The 26,638-nt window shown below is 45.2% G+C and overlaps 1 protein-coding gene across 1 annotated transcript in view; it reads right to left on the reverse strand.

Moving 5' to 3' along the window:
* Positions 1 to 1,317: 1,317 nt before the first annotated feature.
* The window catches only part of DDHD1 (DDHD domain containing 1), a 44,465-nt gene continuing 19,144 nt past the window's right edge, over positions 1,318 to 26,638 (reverse strand). Inside the window, exons 3-13 of the mRNA XM_063118506.1 lie at positions 25,402 to 25,503; positions 22,218 to 22,346; positions 20,289 to 20,436; positions 17,954 to 18,060; positions 17,260 to 17,366; positions 12,054 to 12,316; positions 11,533 to 11,608; positions 9,520 to 9,669; positions 6,379 to 6,631; positions 3,393 to 3,587; positions 1,318 to 2,341 (exon numbers count right to left, since the gene is read on the reverse strand). Coding sequence (XP_062974576.1) covers positions 2,157 to 2,341; positions 3,393 to 3,587; positions 6,379 to 6,631; positions 9,520 to 9,669; positions 11,533 to 11,608; positions 12,054 to 12,316; positions 17,260 to 17,366; positions 17,954 to 18,060; positions 20,289 to 20,436; positions 22,218 to 22,346; positions 25,402 to 25,503 — 1,715 coding nt within the window. The 3' untranslated portion in view covers positions 1,318 to 2,156. The remainder of the gene's footprint in view (positions 2,342 to 3,392; positions 3,588 to 6,378; positions 6,632 to 9,519; positions 9,670 to 11,532; positions 11,609 to 12,053; positions 12,317 to 17,259; positions 17,367 to 17,953; positions 18,061 to 20,288; positions 20,437 to 22,217; positions 22,347 to 25,401; positions 25,504 to 26,638) is intronic.

Raw genomic sequence — 26,638 nt, forward strand, 5'->3', positions numbered from 1 at the left:
TCCCAAGGGGCCGGGCGGGACATTTCACCGGCATAGTAGCGCTCCAGGTGAAAACATACATGAGCTGAAAGAGCAGAACACACAGACATGAAAGTGCCCAGCCCTTGACTTGCTAAGGAAACACCAGTGGATGAAAATTGGATAAAATAAAATAAAATAGGTGTGACGGAGCTCCATGTGAGTTTTCCATGCTGGTCCAAGATTTCCCCTCTAGATTAATCTTTTTTTTAAAAAAAATTATCCACAGAAAATCATTTCAGGCACTTCCTGTGAAGGAACAGCCTTACGTCGGGATCAGAGATAAACAGAGATCCAGAAAGGATCTCAGTGGAGTCTGTTTTCTAAGCCCATTTCATGACTGTGAGATAGTGAGATGCATGACTGCATTCCGTAGCAATGGAAAATGAAGCCGCAGTTAACATTCCAGCACACGTGAAGAATTAACTCTTGAAGATACAATTTGTGCTATTTAAACCTCAGCCCCTTTCCGGTTCCAAAATTCCAGGCAAACACCATGCTCCAGAAAAGTGCTGGAATACTCACAACATATACCAGAAACGCCCACTTCCCAGAACGTTTCCATATGATCTCTCTATCTGTGGCGAGTCAGGCAGGAATGTGACCATTGTCTAGGGAAGGCCTACCCTTTTGAGTAAATACTTTCTGGGTCTGCACTTTCAATGCCTCAGTTTTCAATTATTTTGCTCCGCTTGGTTTTTATGTTTGCAATTTCCTTGGTATTAAGTGTTTTATCACTATTTGTAAAGCCAGTTGCCTTGAATGCATAGCAGAAAGGAGAAACAGATGCATGTATAAATAAAATGAAGTCACGTTATGGACTTAAGATCAATAGTGCATGAGAAACTGAGAAGGGGCATGTGTGTGAGGGAATGAACTAGGAGCCTGGTGGGAGGTTTACTTTCACCGTAGCAGTTGCTCTTGTGAAGTGAACTGCTTTCCAGTTTGATACACAGATTGTCTCAATTGCAGTGCAAACAGCTAAGAAAGGGGGGGGGGGACGTGGGACGTATGCAAAGCTATGGCTGCACACATGGGTGCTTCTTCTTTGGATCCAAAGGGTCTTAACAACAGTCTAATTGTCCGATGTCACAAAGTCATGTCATGAGCCTCCTTCACTGAAGAAATGCAAATTCAAGACTCCGTTTCTGCTGCTCATTCTCAAAGAACTCCAAGGCTGATATTTCAAATTTGTGAAGCAAATGAACGTTGTGCTCCTGAATGAACACTATTGCAAGAGCCCAAGCCTCACAGGAAACTACTTACCTTGGAGAAAAAAACCATTTCCACAAGCACCGGTCGTGTGATAACACAAAGGTTATTTTTTTAATGAAAAAATACTGAAAAGTGTGCCAGTGTCCATAGCTCCATCTGAATAGTACAAAGATATGTCATCTGAGGAATAAAGTCTTAACACTGTAGAAAATAAATGTGGTTCTTTAAATTAGGCCCCCTGCTCCAAAAACGAAAAAAAAAAGGGGGAAAAACAGTAGAAAAGTAACGCTTTTTACACACTGGGCTAAAACAAAACAGTTAGTTGGAGGTAATAATAAATTATAATGATAATATTTAAAAATATTCACCTCATGCCTGTTTGCCAGTGTTAGTATTGGAGTGAGTTGTGTTAGCACACTCTTCGTGTGACTGTCATTCCAAAGGGCCAAGGAGCAACAGGCTTCATATAAGAACAAGAAAAGCCATTTGCTTCTTACGTAGCCATACAGAGGACACAGAACATGGCCAGTTGAGGTTTCCAGGCATTCTTCTTAAATGGAAACGAACTCCCATCTGAGCAGACTACTCTTTGCACTTAAAAAAAACACACTTATGATTCATCTGCAAAGAGGCCCCAATCCTGCGATGGATGCTGGAACAGCCCCTGCTGGCTTGCGTGTTATCGTCAAAGGGCTGGGAGCTGAGAACAGCCTTTCACCAAGGCCCCCATTAGCCCAGGACGGGGAATGTGCCTCGAAGGACAAATAACCTTGGAAGGAAGAAATCCAGACATGCATTTGAACCTGAAACCACCATGCCTTAAAAACAAGCGCTGCACTTAGATTGCTTTGTGCCATTTGTCAAGTTTCATTCTTCCTCCTCCTCCTCCCCCCACCCCCTCCCCCACTCCCCCCAAGCTAAAATCAAACTGAGTCTAAATGGGACTTGATGCCATCCTCCTCTTGGTCCTGCTTGTACATGAAGGTAAGAAGGAAGAGTGCAATGTCCATAGACGACCAGTACGCTGTGTGCGACGTGACGGCAGACCAGTAGCGGCTCTCCACCAGGCCTTCCCGGAGCTCAAAGTCGATCCGGTGCTCCAGGTCCACTGGGCAGGAAACAAGAACAAAACCAGAAGTATTCCTACCGGAACGCACCAGTCCCATGGAGAAACATCTCCCTTTTCTGCCCTTTCCCGTCTCCTTGCCTACGTAAGGGTGTGTGTGTGTGTGTGTGTAGGTGCTAAGCAGCACCCTTCGCCTCCTACAGCTCCTGATTTGAAATGGCTCCCAAAAGAGAGACACCGCTCAGATGGGATTGGGGAAGGTAGGCTGTGGCAGCAGCACAGTTTGAATGAGAACGCGAGCAGCCCGCTCTCTGGATCCTGCAACGGGTGACGCAGCAGTGAGCGGCCCAGGGTAGTTCTGCAGTGGCTCTGAGAGTGGCCAGGGAACGGCGCTGGAAGGCGCCTGCTCTTCTGCTACTTCCCTGTCTCGAAGTTGCACTCTTCGGGATGTAAACAGCGATGGCCTCTTAAGCCACGAGCATTCAGGGAATACGGGCAGTGATGGCCACGCGGCTCGGTTGCTGGCCTTCTGAGGATAAAGCCGAGGGCTAAATGAACGGGAACGGAAACTAACTTCACAACCTACCAAGATTCCTCCTCCGCTTTCCAGACTCCCAAGAGGCCAGCGGGGCCTCCCTAAGGAGATGTGAGCTTTGGGGAGGAGCTAGCTTCTGCCTCCCCGCCCGCCTCTTAGCGTGGTCCAGAAATCCAGTCTCCCTCCTTCTATTCCAATTAGCTCAAATCAGGTCTCAACGCGGGACTCCCTATTCTCCCAACAGCCCCCCTCCCCCTTCAGAAGCCGAAAAAGGGGACGTGTTATCTCTGTGGATCTCCAGAGAAGACATCCTATCATGTCTGGGGAAGCTCTGATTTTAGCTGCCCTGAATTTAGGGAGGCTGAGTGTGATGCAGCTTGAGAACTCTGGATTTATAGGAATGGAACACACCCAGTCTGTAGCTGAAGAAGCTACAGATGTACCAGAGTCGTTTCAACCGCCCCACGTTGCTGACCTACATCTCAGGTGCCTCCGCTTCAGCGGGAGGAGAAAGGTGAAACCCAGACTGGCCCAGTGGAGAGCACGCGGCTGGCTTACATGTTGGGTCTAGGAAGCCGGAGCTGCTGTGTGGGAACGTCTGAGTCCCGATGGAGGTCTGGTTCAAGGCTGCCTTCTTGTCCTCCACTTCTGTCTCTTCTTTTCCTGACTCGAGAGCCTGCATGGTGGGAGCACTGGAACGTCCAAACCGTGAGAAGAGCATCCCTCCGAGGCCTTTCCCAATGCTAGCAGCTCCTGCGTTTAGTTAGCACAACACAACAGGCGTTGCAACTCGGCAATCACGCGGCACTGGGGGGAGGGTTTCTCTCAATGCACAGCTGCTGCCCCAAATGGAAGCCCACGTGGCCCCCACCTCTTCCCCGTAACTCCTAGCCCAGCTTACCCTCGTGCTTACTGCATGACGTTTGCATATTCTTGCTCCCGCTGCTAAAAATTCAAAGGCTGTGCAGATCTGCATGGAGCAGGGGGTTGGACTCAATGGCCTTATAGGCCCCTTCCAACTCTACTAATTCTATGATTCTATGACCTGTCTATCTCCCACCCCCATCCCAGGCCTTTCGCCCTTCCTACAGAAGTCTTAGGCTGCCTCGATACTTCCGTGCTAATCAAAAGAGCATCGCAGACTGATAAACCTCACTTTGAAGTATTTAAAAACGAGGGCGCCGGCTTTATCCTCGGACTCTGCTGCCCCCTTGTGGACAGAGTTCTAGCCACAAATGACAGGTGCCAGACTTCAGGCCACCACTATGCTAAGAGTCCCTGCATTCATTGCATCTTTAGGCTGTGCACCTTAAAAACATAAAATAGGAACGTAACAAACATATGCATCATACAGGTACACTCAGAAGAGAGTTGGAATTGGCTGCAGCTGAACCAATGAGGAGCCTCTGCTTGTTTGCGTGGGAGGTTTCAGACGTCTTTACACAGAGCAGGGCTTCTGTTGCGGGAATATCCCATTCTCCACTGTGCTCAAGCCTCATTATTTCACTATCTACTGCCCTTTAAACACTGTCTTGCAAACTTTCAAAGGTTTTATGTAGAGTTAGAATGTGGAAAACCGAGGTTCAGGGAGAGAAAAAATCTGGGGCGATACCCACGTGTGTGGTTCAGAACGCAGCAGTGAGGGTGCTCAAGGGGACGCCTGGCTCTGCCCACATGAAGCCGGTGTTAAAAGAACTGCACTGGCTGCTTGCTAGCTACTGAGCCACGTACAAGGTTATCCTGTTATCCTATGAGGCCCTAAACAACTTGGGACCAGGGTACTCAGTAGACCGCCTTCCCTTATATACACCCAGATGGCATTTACGATCTTCAGAGGAGGTCTTGCTGGCCATTTCAAAACAAACGGAATATCGCCATGAATAGGGTGACCCTATGAAAAGGAGGACAGGGCTCCTGTATCTTTAAGAGTTGTATTGAAAAGGGAATTTCAGCAGGTGTCCTTTGTATATATGGGGAACCCGGTGAAATTCCCTCTTCATCACAACAGTTAAAGCTGCAGGTGCCCTGCCCTCTTTTAAATCTGGTCACTCTAGTATAGTTCCTGCAGCTTTAACTGCAGTGAGGCAGCCGGCTCGGGTCGACTCAGCCTTCCATCCTCCCGAGGTCGGTAAAATAAGTACCCAGTTAGCTGGGGTAAAGGTAATAACGGCTGGGGAAGGCAACGGCAAACCACCCCGCTATAAGGCCTGCCAAGAAAACGTCAGCGAAAGCTGGCGTCCCTCCAAGAGTCAGTAATGACTCACTCAGTGCTTGCATGAGAGGTTCCTTTCCTTTCCCTCTCCATATATACAAAGGACACCTGCTGAACTTCCCTTTTCTGTGCAACTGTTAAAGATACAGGAGCCCTGTCCTCCTTTCCATAGGGCCACCCTAGCCATGAAGAACCTCAACAGCAAGACTTCTCTGTAGCGGCCCCCGCCCTCTGGAAAACCCTCCCTCGTGTGATTCGGGAAGTGGAAAATATAACGCCCTTTAAACGCCTCCTCAAAACGTATCTTTTCAGGTAGGCTTTCCCTGAACTATAACTTATTTTGATTTTATATGGTATTTTAATTTTTTTTTTTTAAGTTTTACATTTTGACTTGGTATGTTATGGTTTTAATTGTAAACTGCCCAGACAGCCTTGGCTATTGGGCAGTATAAAAATGTAATAAATAAAATAAAATTATATATATATATATATATATATATATATATATATATATATCAGCCTGACAAGGTTACTGTGAAGAGAAAAACATAGCTTGGGGATACAAAATTTAGTGTGTCTCATCTGTAAAATGGTACTATTAATTGACTACCCTAACCCTATGCATTTTTAGGGCTTGATGTTCAAATTTCTGATCTGAAGTAACCAAGCTGGGTACCTGTATTTTTATTACTTTTTCTTTAAAATGGGTTTTCCTTTTCTACAACAGAATGGAACTTCTTCCCAAGTAATTGTATTTAGGATCAGGGCAGCAGATGCAAACTCCTCCCCCCCACCGCACTCATTATGGTTTTCTGATTAAAATGCAAGACTGCACATGCTCAGAGTTATTTCTTTTTAATCGGGTTTGGCAAACTGTCCCCCCTTTCTCCCACTCCCTCATGGCTAGGTGGTGGGAGAGACAGGGGATGGTTCCACCTAGCCTGATGAAGAGTCCTGGAGATCTCAAAAGCTTGCACACTCTTTTGTGGCATTTGGTTTGGTCCAAATAAAGATATTGCCCAACTGTAGATTTTGGATTTTTAAAAACTTTGGCACCAGCACGGCTCGCTTTGTTTTTGCTGGGTTTGCTCTAATGCCTCAGGAAAAGGGTTCCTAATGCACAGAATAGCGGTGGAGGGACAAAAGGCTTGTTCTGTGCTTCACAACTGAAGTAATAATACACATGGCCATCAAAAGGGGACCCCCTGAAAGACCATTAAATCCAGGGTCTAAAATGACCTAGCTGCCTCGTGGCTGCGGGCGTGATGTTCCTTGGAGGTATGACAGGCACACGTAAACAGAGGTTTTTCAAGGGTATTCAAGAATAATTACCCAATATACTTGCTTTGCCTATGTTCGTTATGGACTCCCCGTAGTGGCGCCGGGCCATGACGGGTGACGTCGTCGGGCTGGGTATCGTTGGGAGTGTTTCACTCTCAGAGACTGAGGTAGATTCTTTTGCCGGGTTGAGGAAACTTGGCTTCATGTGCTCATAAGGTAGAGGGTTCGTGGTGTTATACCAGTGGATCTGGACAGGAGATATGTTGCTATAGTGCTTGAGAATTAAAGGTTCTAGTCTATAGGCCTGCAAGTAAAAAGACAAGAGAAACCTTGGGTGATAGGGTACAAGTGGCTTCTTTCATGCCACCTGTTCTTCATTGAGACCAGCCTTCCTCAACCTGGGGCGCTCCAGATGTGTTGGACTGCATCTCCCAGAATGCCCCAGCCAGCTGGCTGGGGCATTCTGGGAGTTGCAGTCCAACACATCTGGAGCGCCCCAGGTTGAGGAAGGCTGATTTAGACAGATACGTATCCCTTTCTCAGACTCGCACATCATTCCCTTCTTCATTAAACGTTTTACTGCTAAAAATAAGACGGCGATTTGGTCAAGGCCATCTACTATTTCAGGACACATTTCTCAGCAGCTGAATGCTTAAGGAAGGGCCTCAGGCCTCACAGCCTTTTACTTAGCTTACATTGTGACATGGGAAAACAATTAGACATATTGCAATCAATGGAGACTTTGTAAGAAGCATTTTTGGTTTTACATAAAACTGCGGGTGTTCTAACCTCCTTCATTTTGAAAAGCCAAAGCAACATATAAATTCAACACATTTGCCCAAGGCCAAGGAGATCGTGTGGTCCTTGCTTCCAGTAATCCTATTGAAGTCACCAAAGTATTGAAGATGAGGAAATTGCCCAAAAGGAAGGTTTCTGGACAGGCACTTCTTTAAAAAAAATTCAAGAATAGCTACTCCTTGTCTGCAAAAATCCAAAGAACTGCTGTTTCAGAGTTTTCTAATGGTACGTGCAGCCATTGAGATAACTTTTTTTTTTTTAACCATGCACTGGATTTCCAATGGAAAGCTTCAAGGATATTGATGATTTCATCAGATATTCTAACTGATTTCCACAAAACTGAGAAAAAACATTCAAGTAAGATCCTGGAAGAAGACTAAGGGGTGAAGACTCATGTAAGATTTCTAGAGCAGCCAGACTGGTCTGGAAGTGCTTTGCTGCATCCAGTTATAAAATGTACCTATTCCTTTGCAGGCTTGAGTTCAGGGGAAGCCTCTTCTATAATTTTCAATGAGAAGCTGGCTATACCAGCTGGTGGAAGCAATCATACCATATGACACCGATACTGCACCAGCTACCAGTATGTTTCCGAGCTGGCTTTGACTTTGAAGCTTTAAACCTTTTGCGGCCAATTTACTTTCACCCGTATTTATTTATTTATTTATTTATTACATTTTTATACCGCCCAATAGCCGAAGCTCGTATCAGCCTGCCCACACTTTAAAGTCAGCCATAGAGGCCCTTCTAACTTGCCCCCATTTGAGGGATGAGTACACAAGGGCCTTTTCTGCTCTGGCTTCACACCTCTGGAATCGGTTGCCACTGGGAGTCTATCAGGTCCCATCATTGCAGCCTTTTAGGAAGACCCTGAGGACCTACTTTCATACAATGGCTTTCTCTTGATTATGTTTTATTAGAATCATAGAATAGCAGAGTTCGAGTCCAACCCCCTGCTCAATGCAGGAATCCACCCTAAAGCATCCCTGACAGGTGGTTGTCCAGCTGCCTCTTGAAGGCCTCTAGTGTGGGAGAGCCCACCACCTCCCTAGGTCACTGGTTCCATTGTTGTACTGCTCTAACAGAAAGTTTTTCCTGATGTCCAGCTGGAATCTGGCTCCCTTTAACTTAAGCCCGTTCTTCCATGTCCTGCACTCTGGGAGGATCGAGAAGAGATCCTGGCTCTCCTCTGTGTGACAACCTTTTAAGTATTTGAAGAGTGCTATCATGTCTCCCCTCCATCTTCTCTTCTCCAGGCTAAACATACCCAGTTCTTTCAGTCTCTCTTCATAGGGCTTTGTTTCCAGACCCCTGATCATCCTGGTTGGCCTCCTAGAATCATAGAATAGCAGAGTTGGAAGGGGCCTCCAAGGCCATCGAGTCCAACCCCCTGCTCAATGCAGGAATCCACCCTAAAGCATCCCTGACAGATGGTTGTCCAGCGGCCTCTTGAAGGCCTCTAGTGTGGGAGAGCCCACAACCTCACCAGGCAACTGATTCCATTGTCGTACTGCTCTAACAGTCAGGAAGTTTTTCCTGATGTTTTAAGACTGTTCTGCTCTGTAGCTGCAATTATGTTGTAGGTTTTTAGTAATATTTTATGGCCAGTAGCTGTTGTTTTATAAATGTTCGCTGCCTTAATACTGTGTCGATTTATGATGATGATGTTGTAAACCACCTTGGGAGGCTTCTGCCCTGAAAGTCAGCCTAGAAATATTTTAAATAAATGTCTTGCGATATCACCAAGAAATGTACATACCATTAAATCCCCACTTTAAATTCCTCTCTTTTTTTTTAAAGAATAAGGAACAAAAAAAAATGTGTATCACCAGTGCAGCACTTTTAAAAGACAACCCACCTGGAACACCCTGGGCAGCGGAAAAGTACCTGCTGACCCAGCATCTGATTCACTGCCAATCGCAGGAAGCAGCTGAGGAATGTGCTGTGAGCTCTCTTAGATTATGTCTGTCTTCACCCTAACAAGAGGTTGTTCTGCCAGGCTGGGCGACATGCTAACCCATAGCTATGTCCACAAAGGCAGCTTTCATGATCCCTTCTTACACATTGCCTTTGACTTCCCTTCAGCAGCTTTTGCTTAGAAACATTCTTGGTCACGGGTGGCACAAAACAGCCTGGTCCCGAGGCAGAAAATCCGAATGGCTTCCTCCCCACTTCTAACAATGACAGTGAGGGGCATGATCCGTTGGGAAACTCTCCCGCACAAATCTCGCCAAAAGACGAGAAGGAAGTCTGTGCCCCATGGGTCTGATCTGCCTTCCGCTCTGCTGCCGCCCTTTAATGGCACCCGAAATCCGCCACCTGAGGGGGCCGCCTCACCTTGCCTCATGGTAGGGCCGCCTCTGCGAGGTGAAAGCTTGTTACTGCACTAACACTCACCACTGGATCTGTTGGATGAAAAATGTTTAGCAACCGGTTACAAATAGTTCTGGGCAGAATGTGATCTTGACTTCCACGGTTTCCTGGACGGGTGCCGCGCAAGGCCAAAAACACGGCTAATGGAGATCCCATACAGAAGAAATTTTCAACCTAAGGAGACATTTCATTTGATATTAACAGGCAGAGAAAAAGGCAGCTTTCTAGCAGATATCGGGGCACTTTGTTTTGGAGGATGGGGAAGAGTTGCGATCTCACTGCCTTGAGGAACATTGCAAATTGAGGGGAAATCACAATGTAATAACGCATCATCCTTTTTACATATTGCAATAGCCACAGGAGACTGACGTGGTCATGAACGCGGGCTGCAAAAATACCTCAGGATTGCTATCGGAGGGAATTTCAGCTGAAAGGAGTATCCTGTGTGAGAGGTACAAGAGAGCCTGGGAGACAACGATGACTCTTCAGAGGAATCCCACAGCAGGAATCTGCTCGGTCATGACTGGCTATGTGGGAAGTTAAGAAGCTTAACTGTATTTTAAGAAAATATTTCATATAGCTGGCTTTTTTTTTTTGAGGAAGTAGAAAAGCAAGTTCTGTGGAAAAAATTAACACGCTTTATCCCAGATCAGACCAGGGGTCTCTCTAACCCAATCCTGCCCTCTTGTGACTGGCAGTGGCTCTCCAGCACATCAGTCAAGGGCCTTCCTCTGCCCCCTCACACACAAGGTTCTAGGGCAGCCTTCCTCAACCTGAAGCCCTCAATTGTGTTAAGACTGCAACACCCATCATCCCCAGCCAGCAGGGCCACTGTAGGGCACCAGGTTGGGGAAGACATTCCTAGTGAGTAAACTGGAGCCTACCGCGTGCCACTGAGCTGCGGGCCCTTCTGAGACCCTAACACAGCCTTCCTCAACCTGGGGCGCTCCAGATATGTTGGACTACAACTCCCAGAATGCCCCAGCCAGCTGGCTGGGGCATTCTGGGAGATGCAGTCCAACACATCTGGAGCGCCCTAGGTTGAGGAAGGCTGCCCTAACAGAAGAGAACGTTATTGCCTCCACGTCTCTTCTCTAAAATTCTACAATCCAGATCCCAGGTAAAATTCTGCATGACACATACTTGACTTAATACAATCAAACCTGATCCATCAGATACAAACTTCAATCAATATCAGAAATGTGGCTTGCTCAAGACAATCTGATACGGCTGAGCTTGTACATACGTTATTGGCTGTTTCATAGATGTTTGGCTTCCTGTTAAGTTTGAACTGCTGTCGGTTCCTTTTCCGCTGGAGTTTTAAGGGCCGTTGCTCAACTGAATTTTGGTGGCAATTCAGCGGCACGGCAGCGAGAGGGTGTGTATGTCGTTTCGGAGGGGGAGACTGGCCTCCAGAGATTGCCCAGCCTTATTTTTAATGAATAAAAATGCATGTGATCTGCAAGCTAAGCAGGCGTGAAGAGGAAGTAAATTACACAAAAAGTGCTTCAAGAGTGGCTTGCCTGGCTGTTCCTTTACCATATTCTCAGTGCCAGAGGCACAATCTAATACCCGTCCGCCTTTTAATGCAGCAGATAAAGAGCTGAACGTGAAATCAGCACTCAAGGTCCCTGGCACCTCAACGCCTTTTCCACTGGGTACTTATTTATTACATTTCTACGCTGCCCAACAGCAAAAGCTCTCTTGATGAAGACAATCTCTGAAGTGCACTACATGGAGCTTTTCCTCAGCAACTGGACAGCTTGATTTAGGAGCAGGGGGCCACACCCTCAACTTCTTGATGGCTACTCTCTATTCACTCTCATGTAGAAGGGGTGCTTTCTTTTACTCTCTTTGAAAGGGGCTGCTTGTTAGTTAATCCTGAAGTCTGTATGGGGGAAAAATATTTGTGGATCTGACTGGGAGAGGATTGTCTACTAGGTGTTTCAAGATAGAACCTGGAGAAGTGAGTTGAAGCCTCTTTTCTTGCTGAAAGTGAGCCAGTACTAGAAAGGCACATTTCTTGCACTTTCGCACCTTGAATTTTAAGGCAGGTGTCTTAGATATGGTGGATTTCTTCAGCCCGTGCAACCTCTCTTCTATCTCCTTCAATCTAGGAAAAAAATGCACAGTTGCACAAGTCCTTTTGGTTAAGCAACATTTCAGAGAAGGGGGAGATTTCAATCAGGAAAATGGTGGAGCTGAATTCCCGTGTGATGCACTGCGCCCCCCCCCCCCACACACCTTCACTTGGTGGTTGATTTGATCTTTAAAAAACTCCTTGACCCTTTATGTGGACTGAAGAACTATTCCTGCTGCATGTGTTACTAGCTGGACAAACTGTTTCTGTGTGTGCATATCTCTCTCATTGCTCTCTCTCTCTCACACACACACCACCCCAAAGGATAGAACTGCCTTTCAGAATCAGTCAACTATACTTTGTTGAAGCACAGTTGGAATTGGGAAGTGGATGTGTGGCAAAGTAATTCAGTTGCTAAAATATATTTTTTTCCGACACACCAACACCTCTCCCACTAATAGAAATGGAAGTTATTTACCGCTGCTTGGTTAAATAAAACTCCTCTAGCAAATGCTGCTCTTCATAGCTCATCCAGGTGTCCTCTAGATCATCGTACTCCTTCTCGAGTAACTGTTCATAGAGCCTGACTGGATTCCACCCAGTCATGATGTCATACGTGATGACGCATCCTAAGGAATGTGACACAATGGATACTTTCCCACCCTTTTCGGTGAACTCTGGATTCCGAGAACAGAAAAGGGTGTACAAACGATTCAGCTCCTGTTGAAGGCCTTTCACCAGCTGTATGGAGAGGGGAAGGAGAAGAAAAACAATTGTTATAAGTTTGGATATTGCTACGTATTTAGCTTCTGCATACCTGCTTACCCTTAACTGCATTTTTTTTTTAAAAAAGGCAGGGACTCTTATCAGCGTGGTGAGAGTGGCTCGTTGTTAGCAGCCAGCTCAGACCTCAACATCAGAGGCATTCAATGAAAAAGCACAGCTTTCAGATTCTGATGCCCAGGTGAAAGGTGGGGCGCTATTTTTAAACGAACAAAAACGGAACAAGAAAAATGATGATACGACCATGCCTGAAAATTAACTTTTAAGTGCCAAATCCTTGACGATGTAAACTATGCAACAAGAATAGTAACGTATTTCATCTCTTCAAGAACAAACAGAATAAATTCTTATTACTCGGTTTAATAGCCTTTCAAACACGATGTGTTTTACTGCATCCAGACACAGTCCCAAGGGCGACTGTGGGGGCGGCGGGGCGGGGCGTGTCCCTCCCATTGGGACAGCATGAGTGACTGAGGCGGCAGCCGCTGCTGCGTGATCTTTTCCTGCCTCCCTACAAGTATAACTAAAACTGGGCTGGGTCAGAAATGCTGGAGCTTGTTTCCCAAAACATGTGGAGGTCATCAGGTTGGGGAAGGCTGCCTCTGCTCATTCATTGGGAGTGGTTAGCTGATTGAGTTGTTTGGCTGAACTCCCACACTTCAAAGCTGTCCAAGCTGGTCATTCAGGGAAGGCTTCCTGGAACGCGGACGTTTGCATTTCGTTTGGTCCTAACTCTCGCCTGCTTCCTTAGGTGAACTATCCCAATAACTTGCTCTTGGGGAGTCATTTTAAGATCATGAGCTTTAGGATCCCAGCTTTTTAGTTTTGAAACAAAGTACTTTACCAAGAGAGAGAACAGCTTTGGGAAGGGTTAAAACGGTTTCATTTGATGAGCTGGCATTTTAAACCCATTGACCTGTTTTGATGGTGCTGCCTGTTCCCTGAACTCTTAAAACCAACAGCTATCTTAGCTGCCATCTTAAGAGCTCTCCCAAGAACGGGATGTTCTTGCACACAAGTCCATTCACTGAAAGGAATGGAATCTGCCCGGGTCATTCAACTAACCTCAGTGGCAGCAGCTATGGGACAAACAAAAACGGAGCTACCAGCTTCCTGCATTGAATGTTCTGCGGGCCGCTAGCAGGGATGGCTTTCACAAACACCCATCTTCCACCAATCTACCTAATCCTACTAGCAGCAATACACCACACTATCTAAGAGTGGAGTCTCCAAATTCAGGGGCAATATACCTGGATGCTGTAATTGGTGTGTGTGCTCTAATGTCACCCTGCCAGAATCATCTCGCTGGCCGCTACGGGGCACAAAATACCGAGATGCCTGGAACTTTCGTCTGATCCTTATGGCAATTCTTGTGTAGTATGTGTTGGGATACCTTTCTGCATAGCACACACATGGCCCTGTGCAAGCAAACAGGCAGGCATATAAGTGCCTGAGGTGGCAAGTGTCCATGACCTGCACGTGCGTGAAAAAGAGTTTCACCGGCAGCGTTTAAAAAGGTCCGATGCCTCAGCAGCATCTAGCTGAGCTTCACACAGAGGAGGGCCAGGATCTCTTCTCGATCCTCCCAGAGTGCAGGACACGGAAAAATGGGCTCAAGTTAAAGCAAGCCAGATTCCAGCTGGACATCCGGAAAAACTTCCTGACTCTTAGAGCAGTACGACAATGGAACCAGTGACCTAGGGAGGTGGTGGGCTCTCCCACACTAGAGGCCTTCAAGAGGCAGCTGGACAGCCCTCTGTCATGGATGCTTTAGGGTGGATTCCTGCATTGAGCAGGGGGTTGGACTCGATGGCCTTGTAGGCCTCTTCCAACTCTGCTATTCTATGATTCTATGGTTCTTTTGCAGCCCAATAAATGCTTTGCTATGTGACTCTCTCAACCAAATTCCACAACCCCCTCATTCTTTTGAATTCTTTGTGTAAAATGTCTGGTGGGGGCAAGCACTACTTTGCCGTTCAGCACATATCTCAAGTTTGGCAACGCTGGAAGCAAAGTGCTCTGGTGCTGAAATAAGCGGGGTGTGTATGTGTGTGTTATCCCCTTGCCAAGGATGTTTACAGCGGCTAGAGAGGGCAAATTGCTGGCAGTGGCGGCGGCTGCAACAGCCCACCCTCCAACAGTGCACTTCTTTGCTGTAACTAACAATTGCTGCTTAGTTGAGTAAGCCCTGAGATTTGCAAACTGCTCTATGGCCCACTTCCTTGACCCCCACGCTTTTCAGATTAAGCTGCGTTTTAAAATACCCATGCATCAGCAGGACAGCTGTTGGCCTGTATGAAAGTGCCTGAAAGGTAGTAAAATACAGCCCCCTTGGTCATTTAGGATGTCTTTTTCTGCACCTTTCCCAGCTCTAAATATTCTGTTTGAACTGCAGTGACCAAAGCTGCACACCACCATGATAAACCTTACTGGGTGACCTATCTTTCAGTCTGGCCTACATTACGGGGCCGTGGCTGTTGCAAGGATAAAATGAAACATGCTGCCCCACACGTCAGGGGAAAAATGTGATAAATAATAACACTAACAGCAGCATTTACAGGCGAGAAACTCCCAATGAGAATGGCCTTAGGATCTTTACCTCTAAGAGAGCAGCCCACCACAGATCTTTTACAATGGCTAAGGGCACATCCACACAAAATTGGTGTGTGTGTATGAGCAGGGCTGGGCAAAGCTGGTAATAGGCCCGGGCCAGATGGGAAATGTAGGCCCCATTTCAAACTGCTCATTAAGTGTTTTTAATCAGTTGTAAATACATATGAACTAGAAGGGTTTATTTAAAAAAGGTAATGGCAAGTGCACTTTTATTCAAGATGTATATAAGACATCACTTCTTCACGTTCAGAAATGCTTCACATGCTTATCTTTGGGCAAATTCATCATCAACAACAGAAAAATCAAGCAACTTTGCCTTGTCAACATTAATGTTCAAAACTGCAAATCCATTCAAACGTTCTTGCACCATTGCGGACCGAAAGTATGACTTGATTCGCTTGATCTAGCCTTTTGTGATTGCTCTCAGACCCATTCATGTACTTTTGACTAATCTCTGCTGGAGATGGGGTGTGTGTGTGTGAAGACGCCTTGGCTTTCTCAAAATGCAGTCAGTACTGCTCACTCACAGGAGAGCTACTTTGTAACAAATCTTTACCAAAGGTCCCTCTTTGCCTCTACCAGGGGGACTCGGAGCAGGCCCCCTCAAAATCGTAGGCCCCTGCCAACTGCCCCCACTGCCCCCCCCTCTGCCCAGAGTGCAGGACACAGAATAACGGCCTCAAGACAAAAAGAAGCCAGATTCCAGCTGGACATCAGGAAAAACTTCCTGACTGTTAGAGCAGTACGACAATGGAATCAGTTACCTAGGGAGGTTGTGGGCTCTATTCCCACACTAGAGGCCTTCAAGAGGCAGCTGGACAACCACCTGTCAGGGATGCTTTAGGGTGGATTCCTGCACTGAGCAGGGGGTTGGACTCCATGGCCTTGTAGGCCCCTTCCAACTCTGCTATTCTATGATTCTATGTGTATGAGTAGCATTAGGCAAGCCCATTTAATGCCGCCATCCCCAGAAAGCCAAGGGTACTCTGAACCCATCATCTGTACCAGCCTCTCACCTGCCTCTTTGACACACTGTCCTGGACTCCAACTAGTTCTATGGAAGGGAGAGTCTGAGAAGTAGAGGAGGGTCGCTTGGTAGGTAGGGCCCACACTCCCTACACTGAACTGCTACCTAGCTCCTCTGCCACAAGCACCCTGTTTCTCCCTTTCTCTCTTCTCTTGCCTATGGCTTGGTGACTCAGGGGCAGGGAGCTGGTAGTCCTCAGAATGGGGCTGGGCTGCTTATGGCCCTCCGGATGTTTTGGTCTATAACTCTCATCATCCGTCACCACTGGCTAGGAACGATGGCGGTTGCAGGCCAAACCAACTGGAGAGCAGTAAGTAGCCCAAGCCCTGCCTTAGGGGCTGGATTTGGCTGATCTCTAGCATGCAGGAATGCCCTGCCCAAAAGAATCAAAACGTTATCTTGACGTGGGTCTGCCCTGTGCCACATTGTATCTTCCTTTCCAGGCAAGTTGCCTTCAACATCCAGTGAGCACTCAAGTGCTGAACCCAGAAACAGGAGGATTTCCTTCGCAGAGATCCTGCACCAATCTGAAGGTCGGTTAGCACCAGATGGGCAATTCAGCCACCCCAACTGCAAAGCAGGTGGGCACAACTGCCATCCAGCATTGTCAGGTTTCAGCCACCCTCTTCCCCTTCTCGAATAAGGGGATTATTACAGAATTGTTCATCCCAAGGCATCACTGGCGTGGCCGCCACTCATGGGACTATAGCATCACGTGTAAAGCACTAACAAAGCCAATTTGGATTTTTAAGCATATAATCATATGCCAACTTTTAAAGCAGCCTTTCCCAACCTGATGTCCTATTTTGGAAAATAAACCCCAGCATTTCCGACCATTTCTCTTACTTGCCAGGGCTGATGGGAGGTTGAAACCCAAACATCTGGAGGGCACCAGGTTGGGAAAGACAGTTTTAAAGACAATCTGTCTTACATGTCATTTTCTTAAGACGTTTCGGCCACTCTCCCATCTTGCCACTCAATCCTCTGCTGCCATTTGGCTGTGCCACGCTTAAGGGATGCAGACCTCGCGCTCTCACGTTTACTGTTAAGGGGCTGGCAAACAGTTTGCATTTGGTAATTAATAGTGAATATAGAACGAACATTGCTTTAATTTGTCCCTATGTAAGGGAGCCCCACGGTGATCAAACCACTCTTCAAGATGATGGAAAAACCTGAAGTGTGCTTAAATGAAGAAACCTGATTTGATTGAACCCACTATTTGGCAATACTTTAAATAAAACATTTAAAGACACACACGTACCTCATCTCTGTAGAGGGGACTCGTATAATACATTATGTCCATTGCGCTGCTATTGAGCATATCCCTTAAGCCACGGACTTTATCTGGAGTAATAGAGTCAACAGTGTCTAAAATAAAGAAAGGAGACCCAAGTGTTTGATTGAGGTGTGGTACAGCTTACAGTGAGTTTAAAATCAACAATTCAAGTCAACCTGGGTACACATTCCTAGGAACATTCGAAGCTGTAACTAAAGAAATCTTTCAAGTGCTGAGGTTAAAAATCACTCCTATTAAGTATCAGGTGTTTCCATAGCACAGCAGTTTGCAAACTCTCTTCCTGGGAAGCCCTGGTTGTTCCTCAGATTAATCAGGGGGGTCCTCAATGAGAAGATCAGGAATGACCAGAACAACTTTCCCATCACAAAGATACCTTCATCCTTCTTTCCAAGATTCAGCTGCAGGGAGGTGTTTGGTATTATGGGTAGGGCTAACAGTATCTGCTCCTTTCCCCCATGTGAAAGGAGTAGATACCCCAGAAGATGCCAGGGAAACCTTTGCAACATTTGGGAGTTCCCTGGCAAATAATATTGAATGGGTACCCTGAGAGCAAAAGGTTTCAACATCACCGCCAGAGGTAATATGAACAGCACTATTTTCCAAATATCACCACTAGTATTCCGGGTGTCCAAATAAACGTTATCAAACAAACAAGTACCTCCATCAAGTGCAAGTTTGGATCTCCATTCAACTGGCAAAAATTCAACATGTGTTGCAAGGTTGCTAAAATATTTGTCTTCTATTTTCCTTGCAGTGTCCCGCATCCTAGAAAATTGGATATTTGGAGTATGTTACATTGAACAAACAACTTCGTATGCTTACGTTTTTAACAGTTCCCAGTACACTGAGAGTGTTCTTCATTTAATACAACAATTTACAAAGCCAGTGGAGCAAAGTTTCTAGCTGGTAGGGCAGAACTTAAGAGGGTACAGTGTCCCTTTTGCGTGTGAGGTGCTGGTGGGTTTTCAAAAGAGAGCCATTGCTGTGGGGGACGTTCTAATGAATACAGCACAGTATCCACAGTGCTTATAATACATTCAAATGCAACACAGCATTGTGTTGAAGCCCAGCATTCGGCAAAAGGTGGGATACAAATAATAATAATAATAATAATAATAATAATAATAATAATAATAATAATAATAATACACAAATGCATAGTGTTCTGATTGTAGGAGGAGTTTGAAAGGTAATGAATGTTCTATCGTTTGGGTATGTTGTGCGAGTGCATGACACAAGTCTCAGTACAGCACCATGTACACAGATGGTGCTATATAAATAAACAAATAAATAAATAATAATAATAATAATCAGTATAGTGCTGCAATTGCAGGGGAAATGTGAGTGGGCACTCCGCTGCTTCCTCTCTCTCACTCTCTTTTAATTCCCCCCACCAAGTCCACTGACTGCACATGCACCTTTGATAGTGCACAGCAATGGAGGCTTCAAAATAGATTGCATGGTAATTCACAGCAGTACAACTCCATAAGTACGCAGTCAAAAATAGGACCACGCATATGTCTTTGTAATGCATGGAAATCGCAAGCACTGGAAAACCCGTCATAAAAGTGGTTTGGAAAACAATGGAATATTGAAGGAGGAATAGCACCAGCACAACAGATTAGGGTGCATGTCGTGAGCTTCCCAGGTGAGGCGGGCGTTAACGTACTGGGATAAAATGCTTGTGTAGATGAGCCCAGGGTAAGGCAGATGTCATGGCGGCAGGAAGTCCCCTAATTAGGATGCTGCCAGGAAAAAGGCTCTTTCCCTGCTTCCCACCATCCAGGCTTCACCTGGTGGCACAATATGCGGGAGGCTTCGACATCTCACTGTGTAAGATCGGCCAGAAGGTCTTTAAGGTATCTTGGTCTTAAACCAGCCTTCCCCAACCCAGCGTCCTCTAGATGTCACAGATTTTAACCTCCATCAGCCCCAGCCAGCATAGCCAATGGTCAGGAACGATATAGCATTCATAGTCCAGAATCCTCTGGAGGGCACCAGGTTGCTGAAGGCTGCCCTAAACCATCTAGGACTTTCATCTTGTCTGGATTCAGCTTCAGTTTTTTGCCTACATTGAACCCATTACAGGGTAATAGCCAACGTTCATCCTGCTTAGAGAAGACCTATTGATATGAATGTCACTTAAGTTAATCATGACTAACACAGGTCCATTCATTTCAATGGGATTGCTCGAAGTAGGACGAACACTGGATACTACCCACAATCTCCTTGGTCTGAGATGGAGAGAGTACTGCACATCTTCTAAAAATTGTTAACGTTGACTGGGTTTGGACAACACGATAATCAATGGTGGTTTAAATAATAGAGGGCTGGTTATTTAACCCACTATGGGTTATCGTGTTGTGCGGCAGGAATTTTTTAACCAGCGACTGATTATTTGGCTGAAACAACCAACGTAGATAAACAACGCTGTGCACCGTTGGCTATTTCAACCACCATTGGTTATCTATTGCGTGGAGGGCACCTTTGTTTATTTCCTCAGCCACCACTGATTATTTCGTCAGCCACAGAGTTGCAAGGCAAGAGTGGTCAACACGGCGGCTGCCACTCTAGTTCAGGCAGCAGGATAGATTTTTGGGAGCAACGGTTGATGGGATACCAGCGGGAGGACTGAGGGCGGGAGAGAGGGCAGGGGATGAATGAGTCAACTCAACATAGACTACTAGTCAACTCTACGCTGATTCTAATCCACACCACTGTTGATTATTATTATGTCGTGTGGGGAGTACCCCTAGATAAACAACTGTCAATTTGATATTACCCCACCGTTGACTATTGTGTTGTCTGAATGCAGCCATTGAATAGCCCTTAATACAGGAAATCCCACCTAGACTGCTGGTACAGCTATAATTTTCCATGTAAAATTCAAAAGGCTTAAGAAAGAAGTAGTATGCGTGGTTTCTGTGAAGCTTCACCCGAAAAAATCTCCGACTGCTTCCTCTTATCTCAAGAGAAGGAAGTGAGGCACTCACATGGCGGTGTTTTTGATAATCCTTCCTTGGTCCATTTTCTGTCCGATGCCATGTACAACAAACACGATGTGAGTTGTTGGCGATGGCTTGTCTTCTAATGTAGCTTCTTCAACGTAGCCTCTATGAAGCCTTGTCCCACTGCTTGAAGCTGCAGAAGAGCAATGGCCTATACTTAATTCAGGCTCCTGGTTCCCTGTGACAACCAAAAGCAGCCTCCAGGCAACCGGGCAGAGACACTTTTGTAAGCTTTTATTGTGGTCCACCCCACCCCACCCCACCCCACCCATTTTAAGATATCAATGTAAAACAAATGACCTAAAGATATATATGCGGCAGAATAAGGACACTTATTTGTAGGACTGATTTCAATGCTGCAGTATGGGTCCTTCATACGTTCTTGAAGAGCAGACATTCATATGCAGTGCAAGGCTAGCTAGCACGGTCACCTATTACTAACGAGCCAAAACCTTTCACTCTTTTCCTGGGCCATTTCCCACATCCAAGCGAGATCATTCTTTGTTTGCAGCACCCCAGTCTCTATTGCAAATGTCAGCTGCTGTACATCTTCCTGACAAATGCTTTGTAAATTGCATGCTGGCCCCAAAGTGAGACACTGGCTGCATCTGAAGTTGGTTTAATATCCTGGCTTGTTCTGAAGCTGAAAACCATAGTTTTCTGGCCTAGGCAAAACAGGAAACTTTGTTTAATTAGAGATTTCCTGGTGAACGGCATGAGCAATCAAAGGGAGGAGCCAAAAGGCTGAGCAGGCACACTCTTTGTAAACCGCCCAGAGAACTTCGGGTATGGGGCGGTATAATAATAATAATAATAATAATAATAATAATAATATATCCCCATTTTAGGAAAGGAAACCTCCAGGCCTGCAGAGCTTACATGAATTCTCGCAGGGGGCAAGGCTTGGCCTCCAAAGCCTGCCCACCCCCAGAGGAATCTCTGCTGTTACTTTTATTTATTTATTTATTATTTAGAATATTTATATACCGTTCCCCATTGAAAATTTTTGGAGCATTGTACAAGATAAAATGAAAATAAAAACAGAATAAAACAGTTAAAACTTGATTTTGTCCTGACTTTATACTGTTAGTTTTACCCTACCCAGTGCCTGTTTACCCTACCCTATGCCTGTTTGCATTCTCTTCCCCTCCTTATTGTTTTATTATGATTTTATTAGAATGTAAGCCTATGCGGCAGGGTCTTGCTATTTACTGTTTTACTCTGTACAGCACCATGTACATTGATGGTGCTATATAAATAAATAAACAAATAAATAATGATAATAATAATAATAAAACAAAATTTAAAAGAAGCAAAGATAGAGATTCAAGGCTGCATATTAAGGAAAGGCTTCTTGGAATAAAGATGTTTTCAGGAGGCGCCGAAAGGAGTACAAGCTTGGCGCCTGCCTGACCTCCAGAGGCAGGGAATTCCACAGGAGGGGGGCCACCACGCTGAAAGCTCTTCCCCTGGTGGATTCCAACTGGAGGATGGATCTATGTGGAACCACCAGGAGCAGGCCCTCGGATGACCTCAGTGGTAAGGGAGAAGGCGTTCTCTCAGGTATCCTGGTCCCAAGTTATTTAGGGCTTTGTACACAAGTACAAGAACCTTAAACCTGGCCCGGTAGCGAATAGGCAGCCAGTGCAGTTCCCTCAGCAGAGGAGTTACATGCTGGAAAGGGGCAGCTCCAGACAACAGCCGAGCTGCAGCATTCTGCACTAGCTCCAGCTTCCGGAGCAGCTTCAAGGACAGCCCCACATAGAGTGTGTTACAGTAATCCAGTCTTGAGGTTACCAATGCCTGTACCACCGTGGTACTTTTGATCACAGCCGCAGGCAGGGGGCTCACCCCACATGGCACCTTCCCCACCTGAGCCACTGAGCATACAATTAAAATCTCAAATAAATTTACCTTTGGAAAACCCCAGCTTCTGAGTTACAGTTCTTGCAATCTTCGAAGTTGTTGCATCGCTGTACATATACACTTCATCCACACTGTGCCAGTCCACATGGTTGCGACTCAGCTTCAAACTATGAATAGCTACGGCAAAAAAAGGACTGCCTTTAGGTTAAGTACAGAAGGACAGGATCTCTCACAAAGCCAGGCAGAGCAAAAAGAGGGAGAATCACACACAAAAGCAAGCACAGGGGCCGTGTGTATTCTACAGCATCTGCATGCCACCCAAGCACATAATTATGGAAAGCTAAGAATATATGTTAAATGACACGTTTGTAGCCAATATGTTCCAGAGAGACATACAAGAATGGTAATGTTGAACCATCTTTGCTAAAAGCTCAACCCCCCGCCCACAAAAAAAAAAAACCCAGAAGGATGGGCATAAATCCCAGCCCCTTCTGCTTGATTCCACACTCTGCATTCCAACGTTTAACACCATGCTGAAGTATCACAGATTAAAATATATGCTCATTTGAATTGCCATAATTTATTAGCAGTCCACGCTGTGCCCTTGCCTACTGTGCAATTTTTGTAGGGCCAGGGGAGCAGGGATGGCTTGTAGAGTACGCACAGCCTGGGTGTAACTTAAGACAAGATTATGCAGTTTAGATGAGGTTATTTACCAGTTACATCTGTATCATGGATTCACTAATTCAGAATAAGTGAGTGCCTATTCAGATACCTTTCCTTCCCCTGCTCCCCAAAATAAGTGTCTGGAGGCTCTCTCATGCAGGATTGGAGAAATCACACACACAGGTGCCTGCATTTCTAAAAAAAAAATCTGGTGCTGTCATCTAGAAGTGTGAAATATTTATGCCCTAGTGCAGTATTCCCATGGCGTAACAAGAGTGAGACAAGATGACTCATATGCATTGCAGATAAGACTCACGTGGAACTGTTCTGGAGCAAAAGCAGAGAAGACCGTACTTTTAAAAAGGTAGGCATTTTCTAGCGAGTATCAGGTAACATGTTGGTAGATGTTAAACCACCAGATCATACTTTATGAAGTGCTTAACCAGATGTTACACGGAAACATGTCTAACACCCCCACCTTTGCCCATTCTTCTCTTTTTAGAAAAAACAAATTTGGGAGGGGTGATGTGAAGTGGCAGAGTGTGGCGTTTAACTCCACCCCCACCCCCTGCCTGCTGTTTCTCTGTTCCAAATCACACTTGCAGGGATTTTTTTTTCTTGTGGAGTTCCACATGTGCTTGTCCGGGTTTTTATTTTTAAATATCCGTATTTTCTGTTCAGCCCAGCTAGATGCAATAATTGCCTGATGTTGCATCAGTCACTCTAAAGGTCAAAGTGATAATTGTTTAATTGGTTAACGACCTGACAAGAGTGATTGATTGTCAATCATGTTGTAAACTGACAGAGACAGATAATGCTGTGTATATAAGTCTTGTGTAGAAGCATATCTGTACTCTCTCCTGTGTGACAAGTGACGTTCTGTGAGTATATCTGTATGATATTGTAAATAAGATCTCTAAGTTTATGCCTCAGTAAAAGTGTTGCTGAAGAACTACCTGTTGCTGTTGTTTATGTTCCTGGCTGTATTCCCTTTCTCTGAAATCTACCAGAAAACGCTGTATGCTCTGCTAATCTCTCTTTGCTTGGAGAGGAATTTTATCATAGACCCAACAGTGCTTACATTTTATGCATTAAAATCAATGCACTTTGTCTGAGATTGCAGCACTGGAATAAAGACGTGTAACTGCATCCTGGTCACTAAAGGGGAAGGAGTGCCTTTCCCTCAGGGCTAAAGAACCCACCTGAGGACATGCTGCTGGTCAGCAGTGAAACAATTAAACTCCCACAGAGAATGTGCAGACAAAACAAACCATTCTTTGTGGGCAAGAACTTGTCTTTAGCAGTGCTAATCATAATTTTCTTTATGGATAAAACAGAAAATCAGGAAGACGGTAGGCAGTGGACACCATATGCAACAAGGTCAAGCAGTGACAATAGTTAAGTTATTTTAATAGATCTGTAATCGGTACCAAGGAGAGAAGAGTCTTGTGGCTGCTTAGAGAAGCATTTTGCTTTTCCAATGAGCCCAAGGTGGAAGAGCTGGAAAGCCACAATTCCTTCTATTCTATTTCTTGTTTCATGTTTCTTTCACAGGGCAAATGGGAGCACTGTTTTTATTTATGGCAATATTGGCAAGAATGCAAGTGAACAAAGAAGAGCAATGAACTAACTTCTATAATGTCTGGCGGCAAGAAACTCAACTCAACTCCCATTCCTCTCCCCATGGAGTCTTCATCACTCAGTACTGCTTTTTTATTTCTTTAAGTCTTATGTATTATTTTTCTTGCCAACAGGCCTCCAAGGTGGCTTGTGTCAGGCAGAAGGGCAAAATATACATATTTTCTATAGAAAATTTTTAAAAAAATTTTTTTTGGGGGGGGTAACAGTAGGTATATAACTTCCAGAGGGATACCTGTGTCAGTCTATTGCAGCAAAAAGAACAAAGACTCTTTTCCTTTGATACCTTAAAGGCCAACAACTTTATTCTGGCATAAGCTTTTGTGTACTATAGCCCACTTCATCAGATGTAAATAGAAGTGCCAGAACAAAAGTGCCACAAGACTATTTGTTGTTTATGTATATAATTATTTTATTAACCCACATCATAATTTTGTGGAATAACTTCGGCTGAGACACAGAGATTAGACGACGGCCACCTGATGAATGGCACAGCCGAGCAGGGATTCAATCTTGGGTCCTTTATCAATCTTGGTCAGACAACTGTTAAGCATCTGGCACTCTGGGCAGGATTTCTGAATACTTTGACAAGCTTCTGAAAGTAGTAGGGTCTTCCTTGGAAAAGGGACCAATCTTCGTTTGAAGCAAATAACGAATAAAATGTTTAAGATTCCTAATGAATTGTTAGTACACATTGTTAGGGCATTGTCAGCCTCTAATTTCCTCTATAACAAACAAAGCACTGATGATCTCACCAAGATCCACAACGCTTTCTTCCTCCTTTTCTACTTTGGAAGGGGGTAACACCAACATCATGCAGAGAGGGAAGCATGTGGTTATCTAAAACACGATATCAAAAGATGCTAGCTACAACAGAAAGCTTCCTATGCAAGGAGAAGACAAGAATACAAATCTGCAATTACTGTACCTTCCGACCACTTGCGTTTAAGCCCTGCAGCCTCTGTATTGTCCTTATATCCTCTCCATTTGAACAGAGAATGGAGGGAGAAGGGAGGGAGGTGGTAGATAACTAAAAGCAAAAACACCGAGCTTCAAAGTGAAATTTTGAGAAGGGGCATCATTGGATTTTGCAGAACACTAGCTAAAAAAACAAATGAACATAGAAAATAAAGGGGAAAAAACACTGCAAATAATTTTCAGCAAAGCAAAGGAGCACTGACTTTGTGGGAAATTTGGTTATTAATTGACTTTTCTTTTGTACTTTTCGTAAACTGCTGATTGGTGCAAATACGTTTGAATTCAAAGCATTGAAAAACAACAGGCATGCAACAGCAAGATAAACAGACTCATCCAGCACTTCCAAGTTAGCAGATACATCAGCACACAATTTTATCAGGACAGCTGTAATGCACAACTCTAAAGCATGGCCTTAAATGTTAGGAAGCCTGAGCGAGATTACCAAACGTCCCCTCTAGAACAGGGAAAAGGCCGCTGGTGGCTAGATTAGCAGACACTGCCTGCTGTTCATACTGTAACGAAAGAAAGAGAGGAGCATCCCAGCATGCACTGGCTATAACAAGCCTTCCATTCCTGAACAGCACTGGAGTTGCCCTGTGGGGGTAATTGCAAGTCCACTGTGAAGTTTTCAATACTCATTTGATAGCTTCCAGGCTATTCAATGAGGATATTGAAAAAAGCGACACCCCTTGGAATGACTGTGCTGTGGTATGATGGACTTACCTTACCCTCACAGGTAGATGCCAGTGCTGTTCAGTGTGGGAAGGGACATCACAAGGTGAATGAATGCTGTGGTATCTCACAAGTGGGAAGTTAGGGATCAAGAGGAAGCTGCTGTGCCCCACCTAAGAGACAGGAGAACAATAAGAACCATGAAGGTCAGTTGGGATTCAAAGAGGGAGTCAAAATGAACCAGAGTTGAAAGACAAAACAAAAGATTACATTTTCAAAAAAACGAGCCATTAGGTGAAAGCCTCTGTTTGAAACCAAAACAGAACCTTAAAAATAAAAAGTCAGTTACTAGTTAGGAGGAAAAAAGCCCTAGCTGGGGTGGTGGTGGTAGGGAAAGACATCCACTGGCCCCAATCAGAACTAATCATAAGCACATAAAACCAGTATTTGGAAGGACTGATCTATTTCATTTGGGTCTGGGCTTCTGAGCACTACTGTCTTCAAAGACTAGGAAG

This window comes from Elgaria multicarinata, chromosome 2, assembly GCF_023053635.1.
Source record: "Elgaria multicarinata webbii isolate HBS135686 ecotype San Diego chromosome 2, rElgMul1.1.pri, whole genome shotgun sequence".
Lineage (NCBI taxonomy): Eukaryota > Metazoa > Chordata > Lepidosauria > Squamata > Anguidae > Elgaria > Elgaria multicarinata.